Here is a 16,754-nt window from a genome sequence, read left to right as displayed (position 1 = left end):
TTTCCTACATTCTTTTCCTTCTCCTGTTAGTACTTGGGTTACAATACCTATTCTCTCAGTTGAAGTGTAACGCCGAACCGTCTGACGCTTCTCTCGTGCTTCTCTCGTGTTTGCAGTCTGATAATTATCGTAATGCATGCCTGTAAATAGTCTCATGTACCTGCTAGCTGCACATCCATGTACACGTACCTCAATGCTAACATTCGACGCGACATGTAATGTACAATCATGTACATGTACATGTACATGTCCAATAGCCAAGTTTTATTGCACTTTGGAAATTTTGTTTTGACACTGTAAAAGTACAGTACTTGTCGCCGTACTGTATCTACTGCTTATTCTGAGCAAAATGAGGTGCTACTTGGCCATATACATGTCAGTAAAAATGGATATAGGAGCAATTTTAGTTAGGTTGCCATGGTAATAACGGCCTTTTTCTATTTTGATGTTTTTCACCATGTTCGGACACAATTCGGCAATCGAAATCTATTCCATCGTGTTCAGGAGGCAAAAACCATCCAGGAATGATCATAAAATCCATGTTAGCAAACATGTGTCAAGTAAAAGTGAGAAATTTCAAATGGGCCCTAGGACTAACACACACAAATAGCTGGCGGTCTTGGCACCCTCCGCGATCCACGCGGTGAACCGGAACGAAGATTGATTGCGCTTGCGAACTGCATTCAAAGTGGAGATCAGCTGATTTTTTACAAATTCGCAGTGGGAGTTGGTTTGAATTTTCAAAATTTCCCAACCGTCGTGTTGTTTACCGCATAAAAAATTACACCAGCGGAAAGTTCATCACTTTAGGAGGAAAATGAGCCGGATATGGCCTCATTCTGACAACTTTCATTTTTTGGTCCTTTTTTTGGACCCAAAAGGGGATCTGCCACCTTAAGGGGGCACATCACCCAAAAATTCGCTGAAAAATCGAATTTGTAAATTATTCATATTGAGTGCTACGTCAGTTGAAAGAGCATGAATAGCTGCAAATTCTCTGAAAACTGTGTCCCTATCTGACCAGCCGTTCAAGAGTTATGGCCGAAAATGTGCCCTTGCAAGGAAAGATTTTTTTGTCGCATGCTGTCATTTGTCCAAAAAAGTCCAAAAAATCACGTTAAAAAACCACGTATTGGGCTGCACGGCGGCGGGCGAAGCCCGCCGCCGTGCAGCAGGACTTTTGCCAGCACCCTCGTGACGTTCCAGATATGTGGCTTGATTATTGTAGTTGACGTTGATTTAGTGACTTTGGCAAGTTTGAGTCGTGTCAAGAAGTCAGGTAGGATTCAGTACTAGGCAGTAGTGAAACGTTAGTGGCAGTCTTTGCCGGTTTCTGAGGGCATCCTGGATTTGGTGTGCAGCGCTGTGGAAATGGCTTGCTGTGGAGGTCCCAGCACTGGATGTTGTATCAAAGGTACGACCTCGTAGCACGTGCCAAACCTAAAAAAATTCAAAAATTGACTTGGGTCTGTGGGAGTCCGTGAAAGAACGCCCACTCGTTCCTTTGTGACAGATTCCAGGGCCACGTTGAGGGGCCGTACCCCACCACCCATGGCTGCTTCTGGACTTGTTTTAGGTTTGGGTCCCGCGCACGGACAGAATGGGCACGAAAATGTGAAAAAAATGTAAATGCATTTGTTTGGCTCCTGGGTGGCTCGCACACCGTAGCACTATGCCGGAAATTTGAGTTTTTCCGGCCTGGAAAGCCTGTCAGTGAGGCGCAAGAACTTGTAAATCATGTCCTGAGGGCCAGCATAGTGGCAGGAGTGTGTGGTCAAAATTTCACTCAAATCCACTGAGAAACACCAAAGTTACGGTCAATTGAATGCCATATGAAATTTTTGGGTGATGTGCCCCCTTAAGGGGGCACATCACCCAAAAATTCGCTGAAAAATCGAATTTGTAAATTCATATTGAGTGCTACGTCAGTTGAAAGAGCATGAATAGCTGCAAATTCTCTGAAAACTGTGTCCCTATCTGACCAGCCGTTCAAGAGTTATGGCCGAAAATGTGCCCTTTTTTCCGCGAGTTTCCCCTGGGACAGAAAATGTCACTTCATAGCTGTGTGCCACAGTGTGGTGTAGACCAGGCTGAATAGTGCCTAGTCACTAGTGGCGGTCAGGATTCCAAGCTGTTGAATGGTGCGTTAGTTGCCATGGCTTTTGCTACTTTTCACCAGTTGTAGTCTTCGGGGTGCTAAGTCGAATGGTCTTGCGCTAAATCCATCAGCGTTCCCTTTTTTCCCTAAATCCCAGCGTGATTTAACCCTAGTATCTCTGAATTGTCGCTCTGTTGTCAACAAGTTGTCTGAGCTCTGCGTTATTGCCGAATGTGCTAAGCCTGACATAATCTGCCTAACAGAGACGTGGCTCTGTCCCTCGAACCCGCTCTCACTGTCAGGCTATATCTGCATCCGCAGAGATCGACCTCCGGAAGACAATCGGTAAGCACATTGTAGCCGTGGGTATGGGGGTGTTGCCGTACTTGTCCGTTCGGACTCCTTTCCTTACGTCTCCCCTCGTGCCGACCTTCAACGCCCTGGCTGCGAGTCTGTGTGGCTTGAACTTGGCTCCCCCTCTACTCAATCTCAGAATCACATCTTACTATGCTGCATGTATCGACCACCCTCACAGAGCACAATGCAATTGTCGTACTTTTGTGACATGTTTGTTGAGGCATTACAGTCAGTCTGTTTAGATTCTTATGATCTGTTAGTGACTGGCGATTTCAACGCCCACAACTCAAGCTGGTGTCCCACCGAGTCTACCTCGAAGGCTGGTGATCTCCTTAGCACAGTATTTGCTGCTCTTGGGCTCCACCAGATGGTTGACTTCCCCACTCATTCCTCGCCTAATGGCTCTGTTTCGTGTCTGGACTTGGTGATCACCAACCGACCACGCCTCATGCGCTCAATTGATCAAGCACCTCCCTTGGGTATGTCTGACCATATACAGATTGTTTGCACTTTATGTTACGCCCCTATTTCGAACTACTTCCCCAACTCTTCCACTGGTCCTCCCTCTTCACTGTATCGCTTCAAACAAGTACCTTCGCACCTTTGGCAATTAATCAACGCTGATTTAGCTGGCTACAACTGGTCCTCTCTGAACTCGTACACTGATGTTAATGACGCACTTCATCACTTTGATTGTGAGCTCCAGTCCGCCTTCCGTCGTCACCTCACCTCATTCGGAGCCACCCACACTGTGACATCTCCACGACCCCGCATGCAATCTCCACCATGGGTTACTGCTGGGCTCAGGTCTGCTGTAAAACGCAAGCGTGATCTATATAGTGTGTACAAAAAATATCCGACAGCAGTAAATCATGCAGCTTATAACCGACAAAGGAATGCTGTAAAGCACCTGTCTCGGCAAGCACATCGTCAATATATACGCTCCATCCAAGCATCACTAACGTCACCGAATCGACCTACACTCTTTCAGTTTGTGCGAGCACAGCGGCACACTTCCGGCCGTGTCATGCCCCAAACGATGATAGCATCCGACGGTACGGTCGCCACGTCCCCCAAGAGCATAGCTGATATTCTGAACACTCAGTTCACCTCATTTGGGCTGGCTGATGATCCTTCGTGGCGCATTCCCCCTTTTGCCCCAGTCGCCTTTCATATCTGTTCCGTTCCGTACAATCACTGTCCACGGCTGTCAAGAAGCGGCAACTTAGAAAGATGGCGTCGGTTCGAGATGGCATGGTAACCGCGCACGTGCCGTGGTCCATGACTTGCTCATGTATGCACGCAAATGCAAGTCACAAACTCACAAAGATCGTCTTTGCATTTGGAGAAAATATCTTCGACTCTCTTTGGAGGTTGGCGAGGTTTGCCTAATCTTTACTTGATTGCGATGCCGGTATGTCCTCTCAATAATTAGAACAAAGAGAGCTGATGATCGCTTCATTGCTGAGCAGAAGTAACAATCAACTCTCCTCATGTCCTCAGTGCCAAAGGCAGACGGCTGCAATTCCACAACGAGCATTTCACGATGATGGAAACAATAATCGTGTACTAGTACACACTTGGACCATTTGGTCATCCCTATTCTAGCCGCTAGTCCGTCCAGCAAGCAGATATTGACTATTACGATAAGTACAACTGCGTGAACGAGGGCTCACCAAGCAAATTCAATTCAAGACGTGACTCCAGTCAAGAATTAGGGTCTTTACTCGAGAACTTCACAAATACAGGTCAAGGCACCCCACAAAACTGATAGATGGCACGAACGAAAGACAAATAGGCTAGACAAAGTGTCCCAAGTGATTGAAAACAGCAGATCTACCAAATAAGACAGCTACATGTGCCTAAACAACGATTCCCATACAGTCCGAAGTAGTATCAGGCAGAATGAAAGCCTTGGAAGTGCACAAATACAGCCATGACCGCCACAAAAATTGGACGACCGCCACAAAAAAATTCTCATTGCTCTACCTCCTTGAAGGGTGAAAGTTACCAGTTATCCTATAGCGATGTCAGTTTATGCCTGTTGGAACCCCCCACAGCCCGCACGAAATACCTTTCAAATAATTCCAGGATGCAATTGCAGCTCCAGACAGGACGAAGAAGAACACCGTGAAAAATAACGGCAACGATGCCCAAACTCTCGGGAAACGGCTGAAGTCTTCCTGAAGATGTTAACATTGAATAGCCATCGATTACCAGCGTGGTTTGGTGACTTTAGAACTGTTTTGAGACTTAGAACGAAGCGATATCTCAAATTTGATGGAATTGTTACCTGTCAAATGCGTGGGCGAGCAGGCCAGCTGACTGGTTATGCATGAACATGCATGAGCATGCATTGATTTTTCAGGGTTCACGTGCAGAAAACTAAGTTGCCGCGATCCAAGTGCAGCTAACAGCCGTGACATGTCACTACGTTTCAAGTTCGGAAATATCTGAAGCGCCTGAAATGTGGAAAGTCTCCCGGCTCAGATGGGATCCCGAATGAAGTGCTGCAGTCTCTTGCACCATCAATAGCCTATCCTCTCGCCATTATTTTTTTTAAATATGTCATTTCGAACTGGTACATTCCCACAGGATTGGAAATCCGCCATCGTGACACCGCTTTACAAGAATAAAGGCTCCCGTGCTTGCCCGGCAAACTACCGCCCCATCTCTCTGCTGCGCACAGTTTCCAAACTTTGTGAGCGTATTGTATTCGATTCCCTCTACCTGCACATCGCTCCGGCTCTCTCACCAGCTCAGTCGGGATTCTGCCGTGGTGACTCAACTCAATACCAGGTGACTCGACTTGTCCAAGACATAGCGACAAAGAGGAACTGTGGGGAGCACGTGGGAATGGTGTTTTTCGACTTGGCTAAGGCATTCGACACCGTTTGGCATCGTGGCTTACTTGCCAAGTTGGAGGTCACCTTCCGGGTGGAGGATGCTGCCTTGCGTTGGATATCCTCGTATCTGTCTGCTCGTTCTCAGGCTGTTCGCTTGTCCTATTTCTTGTCTGATCCCCTCCCTGTAACGTCTGGAGTGCCCCAAGGTTCCATTCTGGGTCCTTTGTTATTCTTGCTTTACGTTAATGACCTACCTTCAGTTGTCCCCGATGTTAGTTTGTATGCGGATGACACTGGCCTTATCTGTTCTGATTCCTCCCCTGCACAATTACTCTTTACCATGCAGCATCGCATCAACAGCACTGTCATGTGGATGCAAACGTGGAAACTCCAGCCCAATATAGACAAGACAGAAGCCATGTATATTTCTTCATCCCCTCCTGATCAACCATTATACTTCCCTGACTCGACTATGCCTATCCGTGTTGTTACTCAGCACAAACATCTAGGTGTGATGTTTGACTGCAAACTCTCTTGGGCTGCACATGTCAACTGTGTATGCAAGCGAACCAGTTCAGCATAAGGGGTACTACAACCACATTGCACTCATTTGCCCATCCAGCGTAAACTATTATTTTATCAGTGCTATATTCTCCCTATATTCGACTATTGCGATACCGCTTGGTGTGGCCTTTCTGACACAACTCTGAACCAATTAGAAGTCCACCATAGATTTACACTTAAAATTCTTTACAACAAGGATCGATGTTTTCCTTCGGATGCCCTTTATCGACTTGCACACACTTCTCCTCTCTCCGTTCGTCATAAGCACCATCTCTGTACACTGGTTCATAAAATATTTCTTCATAAAACCCCTTCACACATGATGAAGTACAATTGGTTTTCGACAAACTCAACCCGTAACGCGCTCATCCTGCCTCTTGTTAATGGCACAAGGATTCAGAGAATCCTTCAGTAGTCTAGACATTTGTCTTCACCATGCGGTCTGGCCTTTCGGTGTTCTTTTGCAATGAATAATAACAGGGTAGTCTGTGTAGTTTTCCTGTGGATTCCCGGTGGATTTTAGAATTGAGATGTGCTAGACGCATCAGAATTCAGAGATTGTGTAGGTACTGGAACGAATCGAGCAAAAACGGATGGGCTCGTGCGAGAAATTGAGAGTTTGAATGCATGCTTTCAGAGCGTGATGAAGGCAAGTAACTTAGTTACGTAATCATGGTAATGAAGGCGCCTAGGCAGCGCGCCACGCGTACGCATGCACCCATAATCACAGTTGCATACTCTTGCCGTTATGGACTCTTGGTAGTAGTACTAGTAGTCTACAGTCAGTACAGACTAGAATTAGCGCCTTGTGGTGACAAGGTGACTCATTTTCGGATTTTCTTCAATCTCTCCCGGCCCTGCCTTTGGCCCTTTGGCGTTTGTAAAAATAATGTAGTTCAATTAGTCATGTACATGATCACTGTAGAAACAGTTTTTTTCTCTTTCAGATACTGATAGTAAAAGCAAGTATTCATTTTACCCATAGTATTAGCGACCTAGATAAGTTTACTGCTGCTCCATTTCGATAGCACGGATACAACGTCAGTCGTGTTGAGTGCTGTGAAGAAAGCGGTCATGTGGTGCCGCAATCCAGTGTTTCTACCTAGCGACGAGGTTGGCGATGAACGCGATCAGCTACAAGATGTTGAACAGCGCAAAGCTGAATGTGCCGCTAACTCTTCAAAGCAAGAGTCGGACGAACAGGACGAAGTGGCCGCATCGGGTGGGACTGAGCCCCAAGCTGAAAGGCGACCGAGTCAGGACAGTACGAATGTGGTGAAACCCCAGTTTGCATTGGCCAACAAGGATACAAAGAACCTCTGGGCGAAAAAGAAGTCCGAGGCTATAAAAGTGTACTTTACTGAAGATCATCCGAAACGTGATCGAGTGCTACCCATTGCCAGCGAATGGAGCCAACATTGTAGTATTTCATTCGTTGAAGTGACAGATCGAAGCGACTCGGAAGTGCGAGTGTCTTTCAAGGAAAAGGAGGGCTCGTACTCCCGTGTGGGGACGGATGCACTGAGGGTAAGTCATGCCACAGTTCCCGTGTGCAATAATGATACGTGATCATGTATGCATACATACAAGCAGGTACAGTCACAGTGTTACCAAGTGCCCTCTACCCCCATCCGTATTGCCCAGTGCCATTTTGCGGAATTTTTCAGCGTTTTCCGTACTCGTTTTTTCAGGTCAATATTCTCACTGATTATTAGTGTAATTTGGAAAAAAAACAATACACACAGACTTGCACATGCATGTCCATTGTCACACCGGCTGCACTTGCTGAATTTCCTGTAATTTCTCACCTGTATACTTCCTCCGCTAAGCAAAACTTCGTTGCATTTTTACACTTCAGTCCAAACTCCAAAGCATTCTATGACTACCAAAACACTTCGCCGAGTGGAAAACAAAAACGCTTTTTCCGGCATAATTCGATTGAAATCCGTACTGCGGACAAAACATCTTTTTTCCGTAAAAATACGGACAAATACGGGCAGTGGTAACACTGCAGTCATGTAGAGTTGTGCCCAATGAGGGACGCTATCACCCTCAGATGTCTTCTTTGCTTGTGCTCTTTGAACTCTTCATCAGGCGCGTGCACCGGGTCAAAAAAAGGTGGTTTCCAAAAAGTTCCGACCCCCATTTTGCAATAAGCTACTGACTGGATAAGGGAAGGACTTGGTGGGTGTCCAGTGTTGATTGGCGATCGCCACCTTTGTTTTATAAAGGGGCAGTGCGTGGACAGAGTTTCCACCGACAATTCTCGTCATCATAGAGTGTGCCAACGTCGGAAAAGTCATAATCTTCACCAAAAGTCAATCTTTTTGCAGCGGGCTCGTCATCAGTTTCGTCCTCTATTGTGAAACTTGGCTCGTCACAGTCTTGAACTTCAACTTGGCTGCTGCCTTCAGCAGTGCCGGTGGCGGAAGAATCCGACTCTCCGTCAGAAATTTCACGCTGTTTTTTTCCCAGAGAGCCGACAAAGTCTTCTGCTGAAAACTCATTGCCTTTGTCCTCAAAACCACAAACCTGAACAGTAATTTTACTAACAACACAAACAGCCGCTCGTACTCCAGTCCAAGACCAAAGCACCCACTTCAAGACCAAGATGAAAACACTGGTTTCCACTTTGGACATACATACATGTACAGGCGCGTGCTCGGCGATGGGCACGGGGGGGGCACGTGCACCCCCCAAACATTTTCAATCTGGGTAATTGCAATTGTAATGTATGCAAATATGCTCTAAAATTCAAGAAAGGTTGCAAACAAATTGCAGAAAATTGCCGAGGGGGGGGGGGGCTCCCCTCGGCTCCCGTGCACCCCCCTAGTTGGGGGGCCGAGCACGCCCCTGATGTACATGTATGCGACATGCCTACTGTCCACGCTTTGTCTTTGATGTCCTTGCACAAGCACAGTACACTGACAGTCTGTACAGCGTAGTCGAGTCCAGCAAAAAATACTGTATTTTCATCGCGCGTGAGTGGACATGTCACTAGCGCCGGTACCGTAGACTAGTGGCTGTGCCTGAACGCAACGTTACGTATAGCTCAGTTAGCTACGTACTGTCATGGACATGGAAATCCGGTCGATTGACCGGGGCCGGCGCCCTCAGCGCGTACAGAACGCTGCGTGAAGGGCACATGTTGATTCGATGCGACTATCACGCTGCAGCGCATAAATTGCATGTGTGTACCGCTTATCCACGGCTGCATGGCCAGCACCCTGGGGCCGCTAGACGTGCGACCGGATTTCCATGTCCACAACAGTAGGTCGAGCGCCAGTCACGTAGATGCATGCATTACGCACACTGTGACACTCTCTCTGTCTCTCTCTCTCTCTCTCTCTCTCTCTCTCTCTCTCTCGTTCACCTTCCCCGGCATGCGCGTTTTCAGATTCCTAAAGATGAGTGCACGATGAACCTTGCTGTGATTGACAAGTCAACTGTACTCCACGAATTTGGTCACGTGCTTGGTCTACTGCACGAACACCAGTCACCCATCAAGGGCATTGTGCTCTGGAACGTGCCCAAGGTGATGGCAGAGTTCACGGGGTCACCAAACTACTGGGATGAGGAGCAGATCCAGAGACAAATCCTGGAACCGTTCAAGGCGGATGATGTTACAGGCTCTACATACGACATGCAGTCCATCATGCACTATAGGTAAGTGTCTCCATGTAACTCAATGCTTTACTTTTTATATTTCAGGTGTAATCCTGATAATTCGAATCTCCAAATGCCAGGAAAAATCTTCTGATTATCCGGACATTCTAATTATCCAAACATGAACCCACAACACAATATGTATGTCAAAATGCTCCCATGTTCACGTAGAGTTGCGCTATGGACCTTAGATACAGATTTCACGGATACTGAACTGACCAGCACAGCCTGCTCATGCAAACTGAACTGATCATTACAGTGTATAGTGAACTTCGAATTACACTTTGCTTACTTCGAATTATCAGCACAAATCCCACACATTTTCTATGAAAGTGAAATCCGTGGAACTTCGAATTAACCGGACATGTCCGGTTCGAGGTTCGAATTATCAGAAAACTTTATGTGGGAATCGAATTGACAGAAATCAATCCTGGAAACACTTCTAATTAAGCGGTATGTTCGAATTAAGCCATATTCGAATTATCAGGATTCCACCTGTAAATAAAAAAATGAAGTGCTGCACTGTGTATTTCAGTATAAAAAATAAAATAAAGAATGGACTTGGATGGAGAGCCAAGGATAAATTTATATTAAATATAAAATGGACCAAGTAACTACGAGTTACGCTATAATTATAATGTCCACTAACACCACCAGGTACGAAACAATCAGCTCACGACACTGACCGACGGTACTGACGTCCTACAACTAACTAGCCGTTTAGTAACTGGTGGTGTTAGTGGACATTATAGCGTAACTTTTACATGTAGTTCCTTGGTCCATTTTTTATTTAATATATATTTATCCTTGGCTCTCCATCCGAGTCCATTCTTTATTTATTTTTTTATTTTATTTTTCTTTCTGAAATACACAGTCCAGCGGGGAACGGAATGGGAAGACTGAACCAATGGGGAGACATGACTATAGAGCGGGAAACCGGCGCAGCGTGTTGGTGAATTGGGCCTACCTCCTCCGACCATGGGTGGTGATTTGGGCCTACCTCCCCCGACCATGGGTCTCGGGATCAGCGGCAGGACCAAGCACCATATAGGCTGGATTAAGTTCATGCTTCGAGGTGAAATCATACTAAATATATTGGTACTGAATCTTCGAACAACTAGCTGTTTCAATCGTGTTCTTTATTATCAGCAGGGCTCTTAGTGTCTGGTTGAACAGATTGCGGTGAAGTCAAGTATTAGTAAGTGAAAGCATTTGCCAATCGGCTAAAGGCATCGTAGTGGGAGTTCAGTGCTAAAACCAAGTTCTTGACTCGATGCAAGGATGAACATATTATTATATTTATAACATATTAGTAAAACAGAGAGGTTTCAGGCTGTCCAAGAGTTTAAAAAAACACTTTTTCAGTTCTCTTATTGTTTGTTTAACTTATTAGTAGTTTGATTTCTTGACTTCTGTCCGTGTTCTGTACGTAAACTGTTGGTTGTCGTGCACAGATTTCCTAAAGGGTTGATATTGAGCATTGATGGGAGGCCGACACAGGATTCTGATTTTCCCGTGATATCAGAGCTTTCACCGACGGACAAACTCGTTGTGAGGAAACTCTACGGTCCTCCTGGCACAAAGCCAGCACCACCAAAGGAAGAACCGCAGACTCTGCCTGAAGATGCTGACAAGTCAAAGAGTAAGATTACCCTCCCTTTTAATAAAACATTCATCTCCATTCCTGAGACAACTGCTGGCGACTGCTGGCACTAAGAATAACCCAGTTAACCCAGAGCTCAGATTGATTGGCTGAACTGATCCCTATGCGGTCAAGTCAACAACAAGGCATGTCTATATCGGCACAAAGCATCCAAGGCAGCGTCTTTTAACTGCGAGACGGGGGCTTTCCACAAAGGCAGATGACTTTGAGGCAAACCAGACAGAATTCTGGCACTCTCTGTTTTGCAGTTTATAGCACTACAGGATGGTCAGGTTCAGCCATTGAGCAGCAGCAGCAGCAGCACTGCTATTTTTTGAAACTTTGACAATAGGCACTGTCTTCAAAATCCCTTGCTTAGCATGAATGAGATCTTACGCACTAGCTGCGCATCGCTCAATGCTGGTTTAGTGCGCTGAGCTGTGAATCATTGATATTTGCAGTAGAAGCACTTTCCGTTGCAATGGCCGTAAATCGTCCCAAGAAGTTTTTGTTTCGCTGGCCTATGAACTGAACATCTTACAAAGGCATTGATGGGGGAAGTGTCCCTATATATACAATTTTGTAATGTGTTTGTGAATTTGCTCCTACGTGCCTGATATTCATGAGTCTATGATGTCACACAGTCCCTGTGCACATGGTAGAACAAAACAGCTGGCTGCATCACCGCGGCTTGATAGAGTATATCAGCTGCTTGCTCAATTCCGTACGTACGATATCAACATGCTGATTGACTGCATCGAACCAGGACTGGAGCTTTGCGAGTGATTCGCACCAGTCTCGGAGAGATGCCATAAGGCCCAACTTCCTATTATTTTGCACTTTGCTGTTTCCTCTAGATCACATCAGCCCTGGAGAGGAAATGAAATTCACGTTCACAAGTGATCCAAAAGAAAAAAGAAAGTACACAATCGAGGTATGTGTGTGATAGATGTGTGTTTTCATGGGGGGGGGGGGGGAGGGGGAGAGAGAGAGAGAGAGGTAGGGAGGAAGGGAGGGAGAGAAAGAGAGAGAGATGTGCTTCTAGACGTTCTGGGTACTTCCTCCGCGTCATTAAAATTGTCCCTACCCAGAGCGATTTTTCGAATTTAATTTGTCCACTCGAAGGGCAAAGAAATCAGCTAGAAATTGAGGCAGAGCATTGTCGACGGACCAAGCTTTAGTTTGTGACCTCCCGCTTCGCTGCACTTGCAGCTAAGGTTGACGTCTTCATCAGAGTTTGAGGCAGACCCTTCAGCACGGGCGTTCAAATTCAGGTCTAGAAACTTCGTTTTCATGCGATCCATGCCTCCAGGTGGCAGGCGATTAGGGCAAAGTAGCAATTTTTCAAGTACACTGCAACGACCTTCCAGCGAGATAGGGTAAGCAGTTTCGCAACTTCTGTCCTTGGCAAACGCTTTACTGATGTTGTTGGTGTTTTCAGACCTACAGTCAAACCTCGTTAGGACGAACACTGATAAGGCGAACTTTCCATTAGTACGAACTAAGGCCAATCCTATGGTTGGCCAGGCATCAATTCAAGTCAAAATTATTCGTTTACGACGAACTTCTGTACAGCGAACTTTCGCGAAGACGAACTATTTTCAAGTGTGATTTGAACAAAATCAGTGTGGTCATGTACATGTAGTACAAACTTTCGGTCCACGAGCGTGCGCGTGCGCTGGCTGCCTTTTTTCTTCTTTGTTTTCAATAGTCGAGGTCATATTGTACGTACAGTGCAAATTGTTTTCAAGCGTGTTTTTAACAAAATAATCAGTGCGTTGTACGAACTTTCGACACAGTCGTGATTCATTGCACTTTGTCATTGTACTTACCTGTTTCTGGCTTATGCTAAGAATAACATGCTTCCCATGTACACCAGCATGCACCTTCACGTACATGTAAATACAATCCATATGATATGCATATCGATTTTTTGTCAGATCTGGATAAGAAGAACTCCCGATAAGACAAACAAATGTGTTCAGTCCCTTGAAGTTCGTCCTAACGAGGTTTGACTGTACTACATTCCCAGCAACATGCGCCACACGTAGCGCATTTTAGGAATTTGAGAACACTTTGTCCTTGCCATCGTCAACTTCAGAATTTAGAATTCAGGAGAGATACCAGGATTATTATACCCAAGCTTGCAGTCTTGATATATGCACACGGGAAAAATGTGGGACGGCACTAAAACCAGAAAAAAACGATACGCGCTCTGGGGCGGAATAGTGAGGAGAGCAATGGATTTGTTTGGTGCAGAAGAGAGCTCCGACAAAGTCTGAGACCACCACGGCTTCAGTAAAACGTAGACATTGCGCAGGAAGGGTCGCATTAATGTTCGAACACAGAAAACAGCGATTCTGACTGTCTGACTAAGACGAGAAACTCACAAACATTGCGATGTGCGAAGCGACAATTTTAATGACGCGGAGGTAGTACAAGTTAATTCCGATAAAAGAGTCCCGTCAGCTTTGAAAACTAGGTTATGGGTGGATAAAACCATGGTTATATGGAGAAGTTCAGCCCGACCTGCACCTACAGTCACTCCTGCCCGGACAGTTTAACAACCTCATTGAATGACGGGATGCAGCATGCATTTGGGACTGCGGAAATGTACGCTGCCAAGGCGGAATATCGTCATGAATGCGCATGTGGGATATGTACGCTGCCAAGGCGGAAAGTTGTGGTGCGTTCACGTGTCAAACAGGCTGGCCCGGCCAGGAGGTTTCTCGACTGCCTTCACTCAGGGTCCCAGTCAGTTTCTTGGATGTATGTAAACACACTAGGAATGCCCGCGACCCCAGATGGAGGCGGAATAGCTCGCTTTCCGGGTCTCATGCGGGTGAGAAATGAGCATTGCATGTGCAACCGTTGGGGGGGGGGGGGGGGGGGCGTTAAAGGTGTGTTCTGGACGATTTTCCGGTGTTTGTTGTTTTAACTGCTTAGACGACTGGCGATGAAGCTGACCTGGCACTCACCCTGTATGGTCCTGACATTGAAACACGTTTCATCGCTGCAGCCACTGATGGTGGTGAGGATGGTAACCCGCGTGTTGTGCACCCTCTTCTCCCCGCCAAGACCTACTATATTGTGATCAGGGCCTTTGCCAAAGGCGGAGCGTTTGCGCTGAGGATATCGACGGTTTTTCTAAATATCAAAGATTGTACGAACTTAGACGTTGCGACTTCGGCGGCTATCAACATGAAGTCAGTCAAGTCAGTCAAGTGTCAAGTTCGGCAAGAAGCGTGTGTTTCTAGTTGGAACAATCAACTTCATCAAATATTGTATTATTTATTTTATGGCTCAAATCTGAGTCAAAGGTTATTCTAGTACTTGAAATAGGTATATTCAAAAAGATTTTTCCAGATCTTTTGTTGACAGTAGACCAAGAGTGCTGTCCAGCGCTGTGGAGATTTTCCTAGTACACCGTTGGTCGTGTAGTTGCAGCATAGCTGAGGTGACCGACTGGGTTTACTGTGTTTGCCTTGACGAATGAGTCTTGCCGCCAGTATGCAGCCTTGCATGTGTCATAGACGAGAATGTGTATGTGGGTAGGTAGACGACTGATCACTGCTGCCAAGGCCAAGGTCAAGGGTTGTCGTCCCCGTGCTACACATGTTACATGTTGGCTCTCTGTTTGTCTTCACCTGGACGCATGTACAGTTATTAAACCTGTCAAGGCGACCACTCGGATAAGGCGACCACCTGTCCCAGGAGATCACTGCAGCCAGGACCAAGGGATGCTATTTCCAGTCAAATGCCACTGGGATAAAGAGACCACCTTGCTACAGAGACCCCACTTTGAAAGTCCCTTGAGCAGTCGACTAGACAAGTTTCACTGTATCATCATCTTCAGCCAATGTTTGGTTTCCTTCTATGTAGATACATGCAGATTAAGCCAGACATCTCACTTACAATAATGTTCCAAGTGCCAGTTGAGTTCTAATACGTTCACCATGCATGCATACCATGACATGAAAATATAAATGTGTCTCCGTGCTCGCCATGTTATTTTATATAGAAAGAAAGCAAACACAGCAATCATGGCAAAGCGGAAAATAGATTTTTTTTACAGAAAGTGATCACAGTACAAGTATACCTGTTGTATAGGGCATGCACAAGGCGTTAGGGCATCGAAGTGGGCTAGCCAAAATCCGCACACACTAAGTAGTTTATTGCTCATTATGTAGCATATACTGTAACACGTGTAGTTTTCCTCACTGTTTATTTCTATTGCATGATTTGCATCAGGAGATCCCCTCGACAGGCCATCGCCTCTGGGAGATCCTTTAAATAAAAATACTTCTTTGAAGTAATTATAAATAAAATAGTTAGTTGATGATAATGTAACTATGGATGTAGCATTCGTAGGCCTTGACGGATTATGCTAGCATAATTTTTCGCATAATTCCTTCCAGAATCGAATAATCGCATAATTCGAGGCAAATTGCATACGAATCGCATAAAATTGTAATAATCCGCCTGTTCGCATCAAATTCCATACAGTTGAACATGTTCTACAAGTACAAGTACAAGTAGATGCACTAGGATAGTAGGAAGTAGGTTTACGACTCCCTTGGCCTTGATGATATGTCCAGTCCACTACAATCAGTGATGGTCGTAGCCAGGTCGGACGATGCATTGACCCCGTTGAACTTTTGCTACTAGTACTACAGTACAACCTACTCTACAAAAAAATTCCCTTGTTATTTTGCACAGAACCATTTTGCATTAGCAGCGTATGTGAGCATAATGCGGCATAATATGGTAACTTTTACCATAAAAACAGCATAATTCTGCAATTTTTTCAGCAATGCGAAAAGCATAATTTCACGAAAATATTAGCATAATCCGTCAACAAGATGGTCAAGGCCTAAGCATTCGACGCATCACCCAGTGCACACTAGTCACAGAGCAGCACGCATCACCGTTGTTACAATAGCTTCACGCCTAAATAGGCAATCATCATACAACTGATAATGGTTCAATAGTGCTCGCGTCCTTAAGGTGGCAGTTCCCCTTTTCCGTATACTACACTCTTTGGACCAGAAGTCATGAACAGCTAGGAATATCCAAACCAAACTTGGCAGTGATGTTGAGGGTGTTCATACCTAGGTTCAGAATCATTTTTCACACATCTCACATATCTTGAAGTGCCGAACTTGCTCTCAGCCAAAATGCGTTCATATCGCACGTAGAGGGCAAGGATTGAGCCAAAAGAGAACAGAGGCTAATGGTACCCAGCAGTATTAATTTGCTCAGAACTCATGCAGACTGACAGCTCGAGGTGCTAAACTAGACTAAACCTTGCAAACATATGTACAGTGGAGCATTGTGATTTTCAATTTTACAGATCAGAAACGCGATGTTTACAGATAATTCAGAGGCATGCCAGTTGGAAGAACCTCGCTGGGATATTGACAGTTCTGTTTAGTTTAGCACCTAGCAAATTTCACGTAGATGTGAATAATGCCCAAGATTATGATTCCATGACAAGTAAGCCCTGAGATATGTTGGCTCAAGCTTGTCGGAGTCCATGAAAAAGAGGGTCAAATTCAGGAAAAAGTACACTCCAGTTTCA

General features: G+C 45.6%; 1 protein-coding gene across 1 annotated transcript; it reads left to right on the top strand.

The window, feature by feature from the left end:
* Positions 1-3,964: 3,964 nt before the first annotated feature.
* On the top strand, positions 3,965-14,684 carry LOC135809819 (uncharacterized). The gene is made up of 5 exons (XM_065323249.1): positions 3,965-7,392; positions 9,263-9,531; positions 10,986-11,173; positions 12,031-12,107; positions 14,120-14,684. Exons 1-5 carry the CDS (start codon positions 6,940-6,942, stop codon positions 14,501-14,503), a joined length of 1,371 nt encoding a protein of 456 aa, XP_065179321.1. The 5' UTR covers positions 3,965-6,939; the 3' UTR covers positions 14,504-14,684.
* Positions 14,685-16,754: the final 2,070 nt, after the last annotated feature.

Source organism: Sycon ciliatum, chromosome 2, assembly GCF_964019385.1.
Source record: "Sycon ciliatum chromosome 2, ocSycCili1.1, whole genome shotgun sequence".
NCBI lineage: Eukaryota > Metazoa > Porifera > Calcarea > Leucosolenida > Sycettidae > Sycon > Sycon ciliatum.
The sequence above is the reverse complement of the archived record's forward strand: the minus strand, read 5'-3'. Positions and strand labels throughout refer to the sequence as shown.